The sequence below is a fragment of the Miniopterus schreibersii genome, assembly GCF_964146895.1.
Source record: "Miniopterus schreibersii genome assembly, chromosome: 17".
Taxonomy (NCBI): domain Eukaryota; kingdom Metazoa; phylum Chordata; class Mammalia; order Chiroptera; family Miniopteridae; genus Miniopterus; species Miniopterus schreibersii.
Genome location: NC_138117.1, coordinates 44,221,986 through 44,236,423, shown reverse-complemented (window position 1 = coordinate 44,236,423; position 14,438 = coordinate 44,221,986). Strand labels below are relative to the sequence as shown.

Genomic DNA, 14,438 nt, shown 5'->3' with positions numbered 1-14,438 from the left:
CCTCTAGCCTCCGCTCCTCTCGTTGGTTCGTTCCGGGCCGCCACCGGCCGGGCGCGGAAGGCGGGGCGGCCGCGGGACCGCGGCTAGACTGGCAGGGTCCGGCCTCTCGTTTGCCGCGGCTCAGGGCCGCGCAGATGGGTCGGCTCTGAGGGCCTGTGCTGTCGCTCCTGCCGGACTGGGTTCCGGAGACGACGTTTCGCCGAGCGGAGGGACCAGGCCGAGTGGGCCTTCGCTCGTCCCGCGCGGCTCGTCCCCAGGCCCGGCGCCCCCGCTTGGGTTCCAGGGCTCACACCTGCCCAACCCGCCCCCGTTTTCTTTTTTCATTTCCCGGCCAAAATAGGTTTTTCTCCCCCACCGTGGCGTCAAGCTCTCGATGAGCTTATCCCAACATTTAAAAACGGGGCTCTGGAAATTGGGAGGCCTCGAGAGCCTCCCTTAGGGCACCAGGTGACCGGCTCCTGCGTTCCTTCTTAACTCTCCGAAGTTGAGCAGCCCCTTCCTGTCTTTTCAAACTCACTACCGCCCGATGTGCCATGGCACCCAAGCCATGGGGTGAGTGGAGCATGGCCCTGTCCCACCTGGCGCTGGGAGTGGTGTCTCTGCATGCAGCTGTGAGCACTGTCCAGGTGAGTACACGGGCTGGGTAGGGGAGTATCCCATTCCTTAACCCCCAGGACCTAGCCAGTTCCTTGCGTCAGGGAGTGGGTGGTGGGAGGTGAGTCTGGAGTCCAGGCTTTCATGAGACCCCCTAGACCCACCCCTGTTTAAAGGAATGCCCTAGTCTCTTTTTCCCACATCTCCTCCCCTCCCTGTGTTGACAGGCAAATCGAGGGGCTGCTGCTGGCTTCCTGCTCCAGGCCTTGGCTGCTGCCACCATGCTGGCCCCAGGGCTGGGCACAGATGAAGACTGTCTTGCTGGAGCCTGGGTGGCCACTGTCATTGGCCTGCCCCTTCTGGCCTTCGATTTCCACTGGGTGAATGGGGACCGCTCCTCTGCAAACTTGCTCCTGGGAGGAGGCATGGTGCTGGCAGTGGCTGGTGACCACCTTGGTGCAGAGGGCCGTTCTGTGGCTGGTCAGGCGGTGGTGCTGGTGGTAGCAGTAACCATTCTCATTGTGGCCCTTTTCACGACCAACACTTATGGAATTTGGGGGGGCTTGATGCTGGGTGCTGCAGGCCTCCTGGGCAGGCTGGAGGATGACAGACTGCTGTTGCTACCGAAGGAAGATGTCTGTCGCTGGGCCCTGGCTGCAGGCAGCTGGGCCTACCATCGGGCCTTGCACACACAGCACCTACAGTGGGAGTGATGTTTAGAGACAGGCAAGGCAGGGCTTCTGCCCTGGTTACCACCTCCTCTCTTGGGGCCTCCTTCCTCCCACAGTGGGCTTGCTGAAGGATGACCGGTCAGGGGCAGAGTCTGGGTACCGTCCCTCTGGTGGAGTGTGGGGACCTGCCTGGACCAGAATGAAGGGGATGAGGTCCAGGCACATTTGGGGGCCTAATTCTGGGCAGGCCATGGTTGTGGATCCAGAGAGAGGCTTGGTCTCCAATAAAACTTAGGGATTCCACAGGAATATGGAATCTGCCAATTCTTGAGAGGGTTTGAAGTTTTCTAAGGCTCCCAGGTCACCAACTGGATTCCCTGAGCAAAGGAAGGGGATGCATTGGAAGCAGCCTAGGGCCTCACCCAACCTAGCCTCCTGCTGGCACCTGGAAGGAGAAGACCTGGGAGCTTGCTCTCCAGGAACATGATGGAGTTCTGAACACCCTTGCATAGCCTGGTAGGTGGCCCTCTGGGGCAGTGACCTTCATGGGCTGCTGGCTAGGGTGGGAACAAGGGAGGTCTGTACCACAGCTGTTCCCAGAAATGCACATTTCCTCCCAGGACTGACTCGACTGATCTCTACCTGTTTGTCCTCTGGCCTATACAAGGCAAGTCCTGATTTCCTAAGACCCTCACTTTACTCAGTGGACCCCTCTTCAGCTCCCTACCCCAGGGTCAGGAAAGGAGATTGGGCAGAGCAGTGAGTTGGATTTGGGCAAACTCTGTGCTTGCGTCCTGTTGAAAGCACATCTGGTCCTACACAGGCGGCAGAGGGGTGGCCGCGGGGTTTCTCGATCCGGTGAGTCAGACTGGAGCGCACGCAAGCTCGAATGTTGGGGGACAAAGACGGGCACACCCCGACGTGACGGTCCAGGGCTGCTCCACGTCCCCGGTGACCCCGCAGCATGTGGGCCGCGCCTATGGACCCACCGGAAGCGCGGCAAAGGTTTCCGGCGGCCCGGCCCCGCCCCCTGCCCGCCCACTTTCTGCAGGGCGGGCCCCAGTGCGCCCATTGGCTCTGGCCGCAGCCCCGCCCAACTGGGGTTCCCGTTGGCCCGCGAGTGTCACGTGACCGGGAGACCCAGGGGGCGGGGGCGGCGGTGGGGGGTGAAGGAGCGCGCAGCAAAAACAAAGATGGCGGTCGCTCCGGGGTCGGTGGCCGCGGCAGCTGCAGGTCGACGCGCGGGCCGGACCCACTGAAGCGGCGGCGCAGGGAGAGGAGCTGCGGGGTCGCAGCGGCGGCGAGAGGGCGGCGGCAGCGCGCGGCGCCCCTAACCTCCAGCCGCGGGAGCGTGCCCGCACCCGCCCGCCGGGCCGGCCGGCAGCGATGTCCGGCGCAGAGGAGGCCGGCGGAGGCGGTCCGGCTACCGGGTCTGCCGGCGCCGTGCCGGCCGGGGCGGCCGCGGCAGCAGCGGCCGCGGCTGCGCTGGGCGAGGCGGCAGGGCCCGGGCTCCCCGACGAGGCGGGCCTGGCCGGCCCCCGGCAGCTGCAGGAGGCAGCGGGCGACCCCGACGCGCCTCCCAAGAAGCGGCTGCGGGCGGCCGAGGCAGCCGAGGCGGCGGCGGCGGCGGGCAGCGGGAAGCTGGAGGAGCGACTCTACTCGGTTCTGTGCTGCACCGTCTGCCTGGACCTGCCCAAGGCCTCCGTGTACCAGGTAGGGCCGCTGGCCCGACCCCGACCCGGCCCGGCCCGGGCCCCGAGGCCCAGCGGTCGGGATTACGGCGCCTGTTCGAAAGCTTCTCATTCTTCTCAAGAGTTTATTTCTTGCTCCGAATCCCCTTCTTTCTTGCTCCGACTTCCCCTATCTCCCGGTCTGAATCTGTCCCACCTAGACACTACTCTTTTCAGCTCCCCCAGTCCCCCGCCCCAGCACTCCCCAGCCCACCCTCTCAAGCTGACTCCCCTCATTCCTGAGCTCCCTGGGCTCGGGGAGCCCCTGACTTTACTTTTCACTCAAGAGCTTGTTCTCTTTTACTTTAGCAGCCACGCTCCCCCCAAACCTGTCCTCAGACTCCTCCTTCATCCCTCCTCCCTCCTGAGTGGAAGAATCCCCATAGCCCCCTTTCTTTCTGGAGGAACATTGAGAAGAGAGGGGATCGCCTCTTTTCTCTCCCCCATTCCTTCCTCTCATTCGTGGTCTGGATGATCCACCTGCATCAAGCCCCATGGTCTGGGTCCCTTCCCAGCCTGACCCTGTGCCTTCTGGACATGCTATGCCCCGTGGTAGCCTCCCCAGCCCAGCCTGCCTCACCCACCCCAGGCCTGGCATCTAGGAGGTCTATCACGCTCTAGGAGGTCTGTCCACCCTCCTTTCATGGTGGCTGCTTTCAGACTTTTTAACCAGTTCAGGGCTGTTGTAGAGGGTACCTGGCCCAGGTGGGTCTAAAGCATGTACCACATAGCAGTGGGGACCACAGTCTGGCCCCAGAGTTAGTGTACAATGTCCTGCCTTCTCCTTTGTCTATCTGTTTCTTTCCACCTCAGTGTTGTCACACACACACACACACACCCTCCCTGCCAACCTCTCTATTTGGTTCCTCCAGAAGCGGCTTCCTTGTCACTTTTCTTTGCACTACAGGAGCTGGGCTTCTCCTCAAACTGGGAGCCATGGATGAGAAGGCCATTTTTGTAGTAAGCAGAGGTCTTCTGGGTTGCCATTTCCCTGACCTCCGGATCTCAGATCCTTTCTGCTGTGGGGTTACTTAGGAGGACTCCTCATGCCGGTGATGGGAAGAAAAGGTCCAGTTCTCTACCCACCCTCCTGGGCTTTGGGAAGCTCCTGGCCAGAGGCCCTAGCTCAGGAATACTGCAGGCCTTCTGGCCTGGTGCCAGTTGGGGGAGCACTTCTCATAATCCCTCAGTCTTGGGGATGCTTCTTAGGACTTGTCCTTTCTCTCTGGCCCCTTTTTCCTTACCCAAGACCTTTCGATCTTCCCCAGTGGGAGAACTCCTTCCTTAGGCCTTGAGTGACAGCCCAGGAAGCCAAGCCAGTGGTGTGGGGTCCCAGGGAAATTCAGGGGTCTCCTCATCCCCCCTCTGGTGAGTAGGCTAGAGCTTGACCTGGCATGATGACAGGCCACATGGTACTGGCTCCTGATCCACTTAGCACAGAGAGCTGCAGCACTGCCTGTGGCCAGATCTGCTGGTCACCTCAGCCTGGCTGGTTCAAACTGGCCCACACTGTGCTGGGAGCTGAGTAGCTGTGATGGAGAATGAAGGTGCAGGGGCAGCACTGACCGTGGCTCTCCCACGGCCTACTGGGCTCTGCTCATGGCTTCTGGGAGGACATGCCTGTGGAGCAAGGAGAGCCCACTGAGGCTGAGCTCAGGCTTTGGCACTGCACCCCCTGTAAGCCCCATTCTTCCCAGTGATACCTGGGCCTGGTTGGGATGGTCTCCTTCTCACCTCTAGAGGCCTGGAGAAAACCCCAACACATGGGATCATTGGGAGAGCCCTTGGCACTACAAGGGCTGACTAGAGCCCTACCCTAGTCAGAACTTGCTTTGGCTGCTGGAGAATCTGCCATGGGATGGGGATCTGCCATGGGAGGGGCCCGTGTGCAGCAGGGCTCCTGCTGGAGCTGGGGTGAGAGGGGCCAGTGGGAGGGGCCTGAGAGGGGTCCAGAGGGAGGGAAGGCTTCTTGGTGGATCCCTGCTGCCTGCAGCTGCCATTTCACCCCCACAGTGACCCTGGATATGGACGTTGAGGGCAGGAGTGCAGACTCACCTGGTTGGCACCAAAGCAGAGTTTGTTCTTGGGAGGATCTGGGTTCCACATACTGCCTTGAAACTGCTATATCCAGAGCCGTCTGTATGTCCTGGTCAAGGCCCATTGCTGGCTACTACCTGTTAGCCTGGACTCAGCCCCTCCCGTTCTGCTGGCCTTCTTTGGGGAGTCGTGTTGACTGGCCACCGGTGTTGGGCTGGTTTGGGCAACATTTGCCTGATCCCATCCAGACCCATGGCTCAGGGTGGGCAGCAGGCACACCATACCTCTGAGAGCTGTCTCAGTCAGTGTCTCTGTGTGCTGTGCCTAGCACTGGAGCTTTGGGGACAACTCCATGGACCTTGAGTTTGCTGGGTGCTTGTTCCCTCAAGAGCTTGCTCGCTGGCCACCAGACCCCACCTCCGTTTCAGCAGGGAAGCCTTGGTGGTGGCCAGAGCTCGGTTCGGGTGGATGTGGGCTGAATGGGTAGGCTTATCCACCTGCCCTCAAGTCAGAGCCCTTCACCCTCCTAGCCACACACCTGGGTTGGGAGACTTGCTCAGGTCTCAGACTTGGACAGCACTGAGGCAAATGGCTCTCATCTTGGCCTGCATTAGGTCATGGCCACGCCAGAGCAGGTACAGCAGGTGCTGGCTTTGATGTTCTTTGTGTAGGTGTTAGGTGTGTCTTTGGTGACTGGCCTGACAAGGTATGTGGCTACCTTCCAGAATCCCAGGCAGGTGGGCACTGGGGAAGGTACTTGGGGTGCAAGGCAGGAGGGCTGCAGGAGCTCCATGCAGGAGTGGGAGACCCTCAGATCTAGCCAGCATCTGCTCTGGATGTAGCTATGTGGTCACAGCCACAGGACCCAGCCCCTCTGCCGAGGGAGCACCTCCTCTGGGACAAACAGCTTCGGTGGTGCCTGGAGTGTGGCAGCCACAGCCTGATCCCTGAACTCCCTCCTGGGCTCTCTCCTGCCCTTCACACGAGGCCCAGTGCATTCTCCACCTGGTCCTGAAGTCAGCTAAGCATCTGGGGGTCTGGTGGCCACCTCCTGATGTCTCCCTGGAGTAGTAGAGTGGTGTCTGGAGGGAGAGGCTGCATAGCTCTTCCACTCCTCATTGGTTCTCATCCAGAAAAGCTCCCTGTGACCCTCATCAAGAGGAAGGAGCCTCTGGGATGTGGCCCCAACTGGCCCTCTGACTTGTGTGCCTACAGCTCCTGGCCTCAGACCCAGACCTGCTCCTCTAGCCTATTCCTCCTGGGTCCCTTGCACCTGGGTGCCCCCTCCTTTTTATCCTCACAGGCCCTGCTGAGAAGCACCCTCTGCTGTGACTCTCCCTGCTGCAGGTGGCCTGGGGCACTTGCCAGTCTGCCCTGTGGGAAAGTTGGGTACATCCTGCTGTGGCTCCCACCCCGAAGGCCTCCTATCTCTGCCAGGACTGAGCTCAGGCTTTGGCCCAAGGGGCCTGTTAACTGATTGGTAGTCATATTGGTAAAGGGCTCAGGAAGCAGGGATGGCTTCCTCTCTGCCTAGGCTTCCGTGGGTGTGGCACAGGCCTTGGGAAGCCTCTAGGCGCACCTTCTCAGCAGCTGTCTGCAGGACTGGGGCTGTAGACACTCTTCCAAGTAAGCCCCGGTGGGTGCACCCTCCTCCATAGCCTGGGATCTTCCTCCTGGGCTCTCATGCTACGGCTGGCTCCTGCTTTGAGGTGAGAGGGGTAACAGGGAGGAATTTTAAAAACATGTCTTAGGTATCCAAAGCCAGGGCAGAGAGAGGGGTTTTTGGACTCTGGCTAGATGAGAACGTGTGTGTTTTGTGGTGCTTTGTCACATGAGTTACCTTGTGGTTCCGGCAGCACTTGGGTCCTTAGTGAAAAGCCTAACTCAGTGGGAGTGACAGTTTCCCCCCTGAGTCCTGGCTCTCAGGGTGGTGTGACATCAGGAGCCACTGGCCCAGGACTTCATACCGAAGTGTGGCTTTCACCAAAACAGCTGTATGCCTCAGACGCTGCATAGTCCCTCCAAGGTCCCTTGATTGAAGAGGTGGACACCTTGGGCAGAGCATGTGGGGTGTGGGGTGCCTGAGGCCCTGCTTGGCCTGGTAAGGGGGACCTCCAGCTGGGCTGAGTGGCACTTGTAGGTTTGGTGCCCTTGGCTGTAACTGCTCACATGGGGCTGGGTGCTGAGCCTTCCTCTAGGGGGAAAGAGTATAGTATTGGGGGGCCCAGAGTTTGAGGGGACCTTGCACTCTAGGCTCGAAAGAAGACCTAAGAGGCCTGTTGACCACAGGTATGGTTCCCATAAGTTGTGGGGGGGTATTTTCTAAGACCTGCTTAAGACCCAAGTCCCAGGGGTCAGGGCTCCTGCTCATGAGTCTAGATGGCCCATTCAGCTCCCACTTAGCCCAGGCAGAAGCTGGACCAGATGGAGGCCCCAGCTTGTGGCACCTGGGTGCATGTGAGCTGCCTCTGGCCAGGCAGAGGGAGAGACTAGGGGGTGGGGGTGGGGCCAGCTAGGGCCTTTTGCTGAAATAACAGGCCTGTGACTAGAGTCCCTTCTGAGACTCTGCAGGTGGGGGCCTTATCAGGTTGGCCAGGCTGTATGCATGATGACCACTGTTGTGTTTCCTTTTTGCTAGGGCTGAGCCACACTACCTCTTCAGCACATGCTGAGGCTAGTCCTGTCCTCGTGCCTTTTGTGCTTGAGGAAATGGAGGCCCAGAAAGGGAAGTGACCAGCCCAAGGTCATGCTGCCACTGACCTGTGAGCCAGGGTCTAAGCCAGCGTCTGTCCTTGGAGGGCCTAGGGTGTCACCGTGGGTTGTGGGGCCCCTCTCCCTTCCACTGCCTGCTACCAGGGTCTTCCTTGTGGGTGGTGGGAAGGCAGCCTGGCCTGGGCACTGCAAGATCTGCTTCTTGGGGTGCCCAGGATCTTGGGGGCTTGGCTCTAGCATGTCAAGTGGGGCACTCAGACCTTCCCTGGTTGGGGCTGTCCGTCAGAGGCTTGGCATGGGCCCAGCACAGTACTGTCCGCTCTGCTCAGGCCACTCAGCGGGAAGCTTCCAGACCTAGAGTGGAAGGGGCCCCAGGGGTGTCACCATGTTGGTGTCTTGTTGGGCTTTACTGGGCATGTGCTTCAGGGCTTGGCCTGAAGTGTCTTCCCATTAGCAAGTGGTCAGTAAGCGCATATTGCTCCCTCCCTGTCTCTGGAAGCCACAGCAATCCTCCTCCTGAGGCTGTGGCATGGTGACAACAGGCTTTGTTGTCTCAGTCTCAGCCCCTTGACAAGAGGAGCTGTGACCTGGGCCCTTGGTCTGTGACTCCCACAAGGTGGCAGCGGCCTGTGGCATGTGTTCCCCACTGTCCCCTAACATCACTTCTCTGTTTCTGCACTGACCTCTGAGGGGTGGACAGGACAGACTGCTTCTCCATCGTGCTCCTCCTTTGGGAAGGCCACTGCTCCTGACCACTCCTAAGACCAGCTGTGTGTCCAGAGCTAGAGCTGGCCAGCCCCTGCCAGATGTGCTCCTGCAAGACAGTCTAGCCAGCTCTCAACTTACACATTCTAATTTTTTATCTGACTTAGAGGGTTTTTTGTTTTGGTATGTTTCTATTGATTTTAGAGAGAGGAAGAGAGAGAGAGAAATGTCAATGATGAGAGAGAAACGTCAACATCAATCAGCTGCTTCCCACAGGCCCCCCACTGGGGATTGAGCCCACAACCTGGGCATGTGCCCTGACTGGGGAATTGAACCGGTTACCTCCTGGTGTGTGGATCAACGATCAACAACTGAACCACACCAGCCAGGCAGAAATAGAGGTTTGAGTGCAGATAACCTGTGACATTTGTGTGGACATGGATTCTATGAAAGCGGCGTTTGTCCCCAGCCCTTTCCCCCACTGCTGTCCTCAGCACATAGGTCTTGTCACTCACTAGACCCCACTCTTCAGCTCAGGGTGCATGGACCCCTGAAGCAATAGAATGGCAGCTGGCATTTACCCAGAACCCCATGTGTGTTGCTGTAGCCTGGCAGCGGCTCTGTAAACCTTTGCCCCACTGCCTCCTACTCTCAAAAGGGTCCTGGACCCCAAGGGAAGCCTGTGGCCCAGTGGCTTTCTGGAGGTTTGCCACAGCTGGCGCACCTAGGCCAGCTGCTTCTAGTCCAGAGCTCAGTTGAGGTCCCCACACTCCCCACAACGTTCCCTGGGCTTTGTGAGACCACCACACTTGTCCCTACCCCTGGGCCAGGCCTGGAGGGAACTGTGTCAAGAGGACACTCAAGTCTCTTTTTTTTTAACTTTTACATATTGGTTTTAGGGTGAGAGAGAAACATTGATTTGTTGTTCCACTTATTTATGCACTCATCGGTTGATTCTTGTATGTGCCCTGACCGGGGATCAAACCTACAACCTTGTTATATCAGGACGACCCTCTCACCAATTGACCTATCCGGCTAGGGCTCAGCTAAAATCTTTATTCTTGTACCTCTTTGTCTCCTGTGTGTCTCTCTCCTCCCTCCATACTGAGCCTCTGCAGGCCGGGCCCACAGCCTTCCATGATGGCTCTTGATGGCACCAAGTGAGTGCTCAGGAGGTGTGTGTGCAACTAGTGAGTGACCCAAGATAGGAGTTGAGCTGTCAGTCTGCCATCCACAGGCACAGGGACCCCCAGTGAGAGGAGCAGATTGCTGTTAGGCAACCTCTGGTCCTCAGATCTTCAGGTTCAAAAAAGGAGGGGGGCCTGGCTGTTACCCATGGCAGCAACATGTCCTGCCTCCCCTCCCCCTCCACCGCCACCCACCCTGTTCCCACCTCCCTCTGGCATGCCCTGCCCATGTGCCCTTGTCCCAGGCCAGGTTGGCCTCCCCACCTACAATAGCTGTGTGCCACCAGGTCATGGGAAGGCACCTGCAGGTAGCCACCCTCACTGAGTGGGTGGCAGCTGCCTTCTCACCTGTGCTGGTCAAGGAGACGCAGAGGGGAGGGGCCAGGTCCCAAACCCCAGCATGAGTGGCCCTTCTGAAGGCCAGGGAGAGGGCCTTGGCACTGGGAGCAGCGTCTGCTGCCCCCTCAGCAACTCCTTGCTCAGTGCCACTGCCTTGTTCCATCAAGAGTCCAAGTTCCTGTAGGCATCCCAAAATCAGGACCTGTAGGGGACTCGGGAATGTCTCCAATCCTCGGTATGGGAAAAGGCAGGCTGCCAGCCCCGGTGGGGCCAATCACCACCATTAGGTCTGCCTCACTGAAGAGCCATAACCTATGCAAGCTGCTGAGGGCCACTCTGGAGGCGCTCAGCTGGCTGTGTCTTAGCAGGGCTCCAGGAAAGGGGCCTGTCCCTCCTGAGCAGTGTCCCTCTGTGTGCTAAGCACCAGCACACCTATGCCTCTGTTCACAGCAGCCCCTCCTATAACTCAAACCCCTCAGGATGGCCTCACCTGACCCTGGCTAGAGCTGGAGGGCAACGTGTGTGTGTGTGTGTGTGTGTGTGTGTCCCACAGGTCTGTGAGCTTCATCTCCCTTTCCTTCTTCACAGTGTACTAACGGTCACTTGATGTGCGCTGGCTGTTTTATCCACCTACTAGCAGATGCCCGGCTGAAGGAGGAGCAGGCCACATGCCCCAACTGTCGTTGTGAGATCAGTAAGAGCCTCTGCTGCCGCAACCTGGCTGTGGAGAAAGCCGTGAGTGAGCTGCCCTCTGAGTGTGGCTTCTGCCTGCGCCAGTTTCCCCGCTCTCTCCTGGAGAGGCACCAGAAGGAGGAGTGCCAAGACAGGTAACCACCTGGGCTGGAGGCCACCTGGTGCAGGCAAGGCCCCAGTATGCAGCACCCTCTGGCTGGTCCTTACTGCCCAGGCCTCAGGTCCTGCACACATATTCCATGGTCGACTTTGCAGGGCTGGGCCAGCATGAAGCTGCCCAGGGTCCAGACCCTGCAGTGGGTGGGGGGCTTGGAACTGCACATAGTGGCTATCTGGACATCACCCAGGTTCTCCAGGGTATCTTGACTGTGTTGGTGGCCTCTTAGAGGCTGTCCTTGGCATCCCTGGGCCCAGGAGAGAGTGGCTAGCTCAGGAGCTCTGGGATCATGGTGTGAGGCTGCATTGGCACACTTAACAGTCCCCGGCAGCTGGGGCCTGGCCATGAGCCTTACCCGGAGTGAAGCTGTGCAGGGTCCAGGACTGTGGTTGGTAGCCACTATTTCCAAGCAGGACGGAAACCCCACAGCAGTGGGTGTGGATCGCTTGTAATCACACAGTTCCTCTCTGTTTCACACACTGTGGCCTCTTCCTAGGGGGTGGCACACACTGATTGTGTCCTTCAGGGAGTGGCTTGTGTGTGATCAGGGCTGAGTGGAGGTGTGGGGGCACAGGCCTTGACCACGGTGCCCCCCCCAGGGTAACCCAGTGCAAGTACAAGCGAATTGGCTGCCCATGGCACGGCCCCTTCCACGAGCTGACTGTGCATGAGGCTGCGTGTGCCCACCCCACCAAGACGGGCAACGAGCTGATGGAGATCCTAGATGAGATGGACCAGAGCCACCGTAAGGAGATGCAGCTCTACAACAGCATCTTCAGCCTGCTGAGCTTCGAGAAAATCGGCTACACAGGTGAGGCGCCCGCCGCCCACTGCGTGCCACAGAGCCTGGGGGCCGGCAGCTGGGAGCCTGGGGAGCAGCAGGCCTTGGGCAGTGGGCACAGGCCGAGCCAGGCAGCTGGGCTCTGAACAAGCTCCTGGTGAATGAGGACACCTTGGGGGAGAAGATGGACCAGAGGCTGAGCAGGGGAGGGGCCTGGGCAGGACCTCAGGGGCACCTGCATGGTTCTCACAGAGGCCCCTCCCACCCGTCTTCCCCACCCCGTCCTTGCTACCTCAACAGGGTGTCCTCGCTGTGTGGGGTCATACAGCCTTGGGACAGTCGGGTCTGAGCCGAAGGTTGGGTGTGTCTCGGGAGTTAGTAGAGCCAAGGACAAGAAGAACTCTCATCATGTTGGGTCCTGCTTATGGGTGTGAGGCTCCAGTGGCCACAGACCTGAGGCCAGAGAGAAGATGCTCAGGGCAGGGCTCCAGAACAAGCTGAGGGTACCCAGCTCAAAATGCAGAGCTGGGAGTGGATGCCCAGGGACAGGCAGGCTGGACCGCATCCAGGCCCACTGGATCTCATGGGCTCTCCTGGCCACTGCCTTTGGACATGCTGGGAGCAGGAGCCAGCCAGAGCCTGGTCTAGACACAGAACAGCCAGAAGCACCTGCTGATGCTGGGGCCGCTCAGGGAGACTCCAGCCCTCTACTGCCCAGCCCATGCCGGGGGCCAGCTCAGAGCACCAAGGGCAGTCACTGACAGCCAGTCACACCATATTGCCTGGACTGGGCCTGGCTCAGTGTGGGCCTTCACAGGCCGAGAGGCCGAGGGCCCTGGGGCCTGGTTAGTTGCAGCCTCAGTCTCCCTGGTGGGCGCTGTGGCACAAACAGTCCAGGCCAGGTCTCCGTGTCTGGGCAGGCCAAGGCATCGTGACTTGGGCGGTGGCAGGGCAGGGAGCCCATCCACGCAGGAAGGACTGGCCGCCTCAGTGGAGGGACAAGCTGGCCTTGGGCACGGGCTGTGCTGAGGACTGTGACAGCAGAGCCCAGCAGTGGTCCACATGCCAGCATTCAACTCTGGCCAGATGCCACACACCGGCCTGCCTGCCGGTTTTCTGGCAGCTCTGTATGGAACCAATAAAGTGCACTGTTCTCAGAACTGCATCCTGTCTGTGTGTCTGCTTACCCATGGCCCTGGGTGGGCGGGGGGCCAGGAGGGAGGCCAGGGGGCGGGCTGGCCACCCACCTTGTAGCCTCTGGACTCCCTGCAGCTAACGCGTGTCAATTCTTTCCCCAAAGCTTGTGTGTGCCTCCATTTGCCATAATTTCCTTTGATTTGCCTTGTGACAAGTAGAGCACCTGTGTCCTCCTGGTAAGTTGCCTTCCTCCCTGGCTGAGCCTATGTCCTCGGCTGGTCGGAAGGCGCCTCCACCAGCCCAGCCCACCCTGACTGCCGGCTCTATCCGGCCTGTCTGTCTCCACAGAGGTCCAGTTCCGGCCATACCGCACAGATGACTTCATCACGCGCCTGTACTATGAGACACCGCGGTTCACGGTGCTGAACCAGACATGGGTCCTGAAGGCGCGAGTGAACGACTCAGAGCGTAACCCCAACCTGTCGTGCAAGCGCACACTGTCCTTCCAGCTGCTCCTCAAGAGCAAGGTCACAGCGCCCCTGGAGTGCTCCTTCCTGCTACTCAAGGGCCCCTACGACGATGTGAAGATCAGCCCAGTTATCTACCACTTTGTCTTCACCAACGAGAGCAACGAGACGGACTATGTGCCACTGCCCATCGTGGACTCCGTGGAGTGCAACAAGCTGCTGGCTGCCAAGAACATCAACCTGCGGCTCTTCCTGTTCCAGATCCAGAAGTAGGAGCCTTCTGCACTGCCCACACCTGCCTGGCTGCGGCTTTGCAGTGCTGTCTGACCATTTCAGCAGAGGAGGGGGAGGAACAGATGTGAACACTGGGAAATTCTGCATGCGTGTGCGAAGGTGTGAGCGCTCACCACCCTGCCCTCCACCCTGCCTCCCTGTCCAGGGCACAGAGGCTGGTCCAGGGACACCGCCAAGCAAGCACAGCGGACCTGCCAGCCTCTGTCACTTGGCGAGGCGCCCTGCCTGCCCTGGGCCACACAGGGCTCCTGGGCTGGGCTCAGGGGGCGCTGGCTTCAGACAGCATATTTGATTGCAATTAAAAAGGCACCCTTGTTTCCTACTTTCTGTTTTGTTCGAGGTTAAGGCGTGGCTCTGATTGGACACAGGGAAGCTTTGGTTTGGCCTGGGGGGTTAGAGCCCACTCATCCTTCAGTGCGTCCCCTAGGAGACATTTGGAGATGCTGCCTCATCCATTATAGGCCCCAGCAGGGGAGTGGGCAGGGCCAGGGATTTCACAGCAGCCTCAGCACACCCCTAGCCATTCCAGGGAGGCAGGACTTGGCCACCTGGGCTCAGCAGATGTTTTGGAATGCAGGGTGAAATTCTGTATCTTCCCAGAAAATAAATGAAACTACAGGATCCTCTATAAGTTATGCAAATTTAGCAAGAGAGAATCTATTTTCTATATTCAGCCTTGAGGGTGCAGCATCCCCAGACTGTGAGGAAAGCTTCGGAGGGCCACTGGTGGTGGCCAAGCCTGGCTGGGAGGGTCCCATGCTCTCAGGGACCAGCTGGTGGTCCTGCGTCCAGAGCCCACTGTGGAGATCAGCACCTAGGCAGCATAGTTTCTCACTGGAGAGAGGTGGTCCATTCCCAGCCTCAACTTTGCTGCCCCAGGATCCTGCAGCCCAGGCCCCAGTGAGCATGTCCCGTGTGTGGTCCTCAGGGTAAA

At 59.4% G+C, this 14,438-nt stretch overlaps 1 protein-coding gene across 4 annotated transcripts; it reads left to right on the top strand.

The window, feature by feature from the left end:
* The first annotated feature begins 39 nt into the window (after positions 1-39).
* On the top strand, positions 40-13,826 carry LOC308547048 (zinc finger TRAF-type-containing protein 1). 4 transcript variants are annotated; one of them, XM_081116736.1, is made up of 4 exons: positions 451-626; positions 10,564-10,802; positions 11,425-11,636; positions 13,092-13,826. In XM_081116736.1, exons 1-4 carry the CDS (start codon positions 534-536, stop codon positions 13,481-13,483), a joined length of 936 nt encoding a protein of 311 aa, XP_080972862.1. In that variant the 5' UTR covers positions 451-533; the 3' UTR covers positions 13,484-13,826. The 4 variants fall into 4 exon arrangements, with proteins under 4 accessions (XP_080972861.1, XP_080972862.1, XP_080972860.1 ...); XM_081116734.1 differs by lacking the exon at positions 451-626 and adding an exon at positions 1,716-1,781; XM_081116733.1 differs by lacking the exon at positions 451-626 and adding an exon at positions 2,424-2,978.
* Positions 13,827-14,438: the final 612 nt, after the last annotated feature.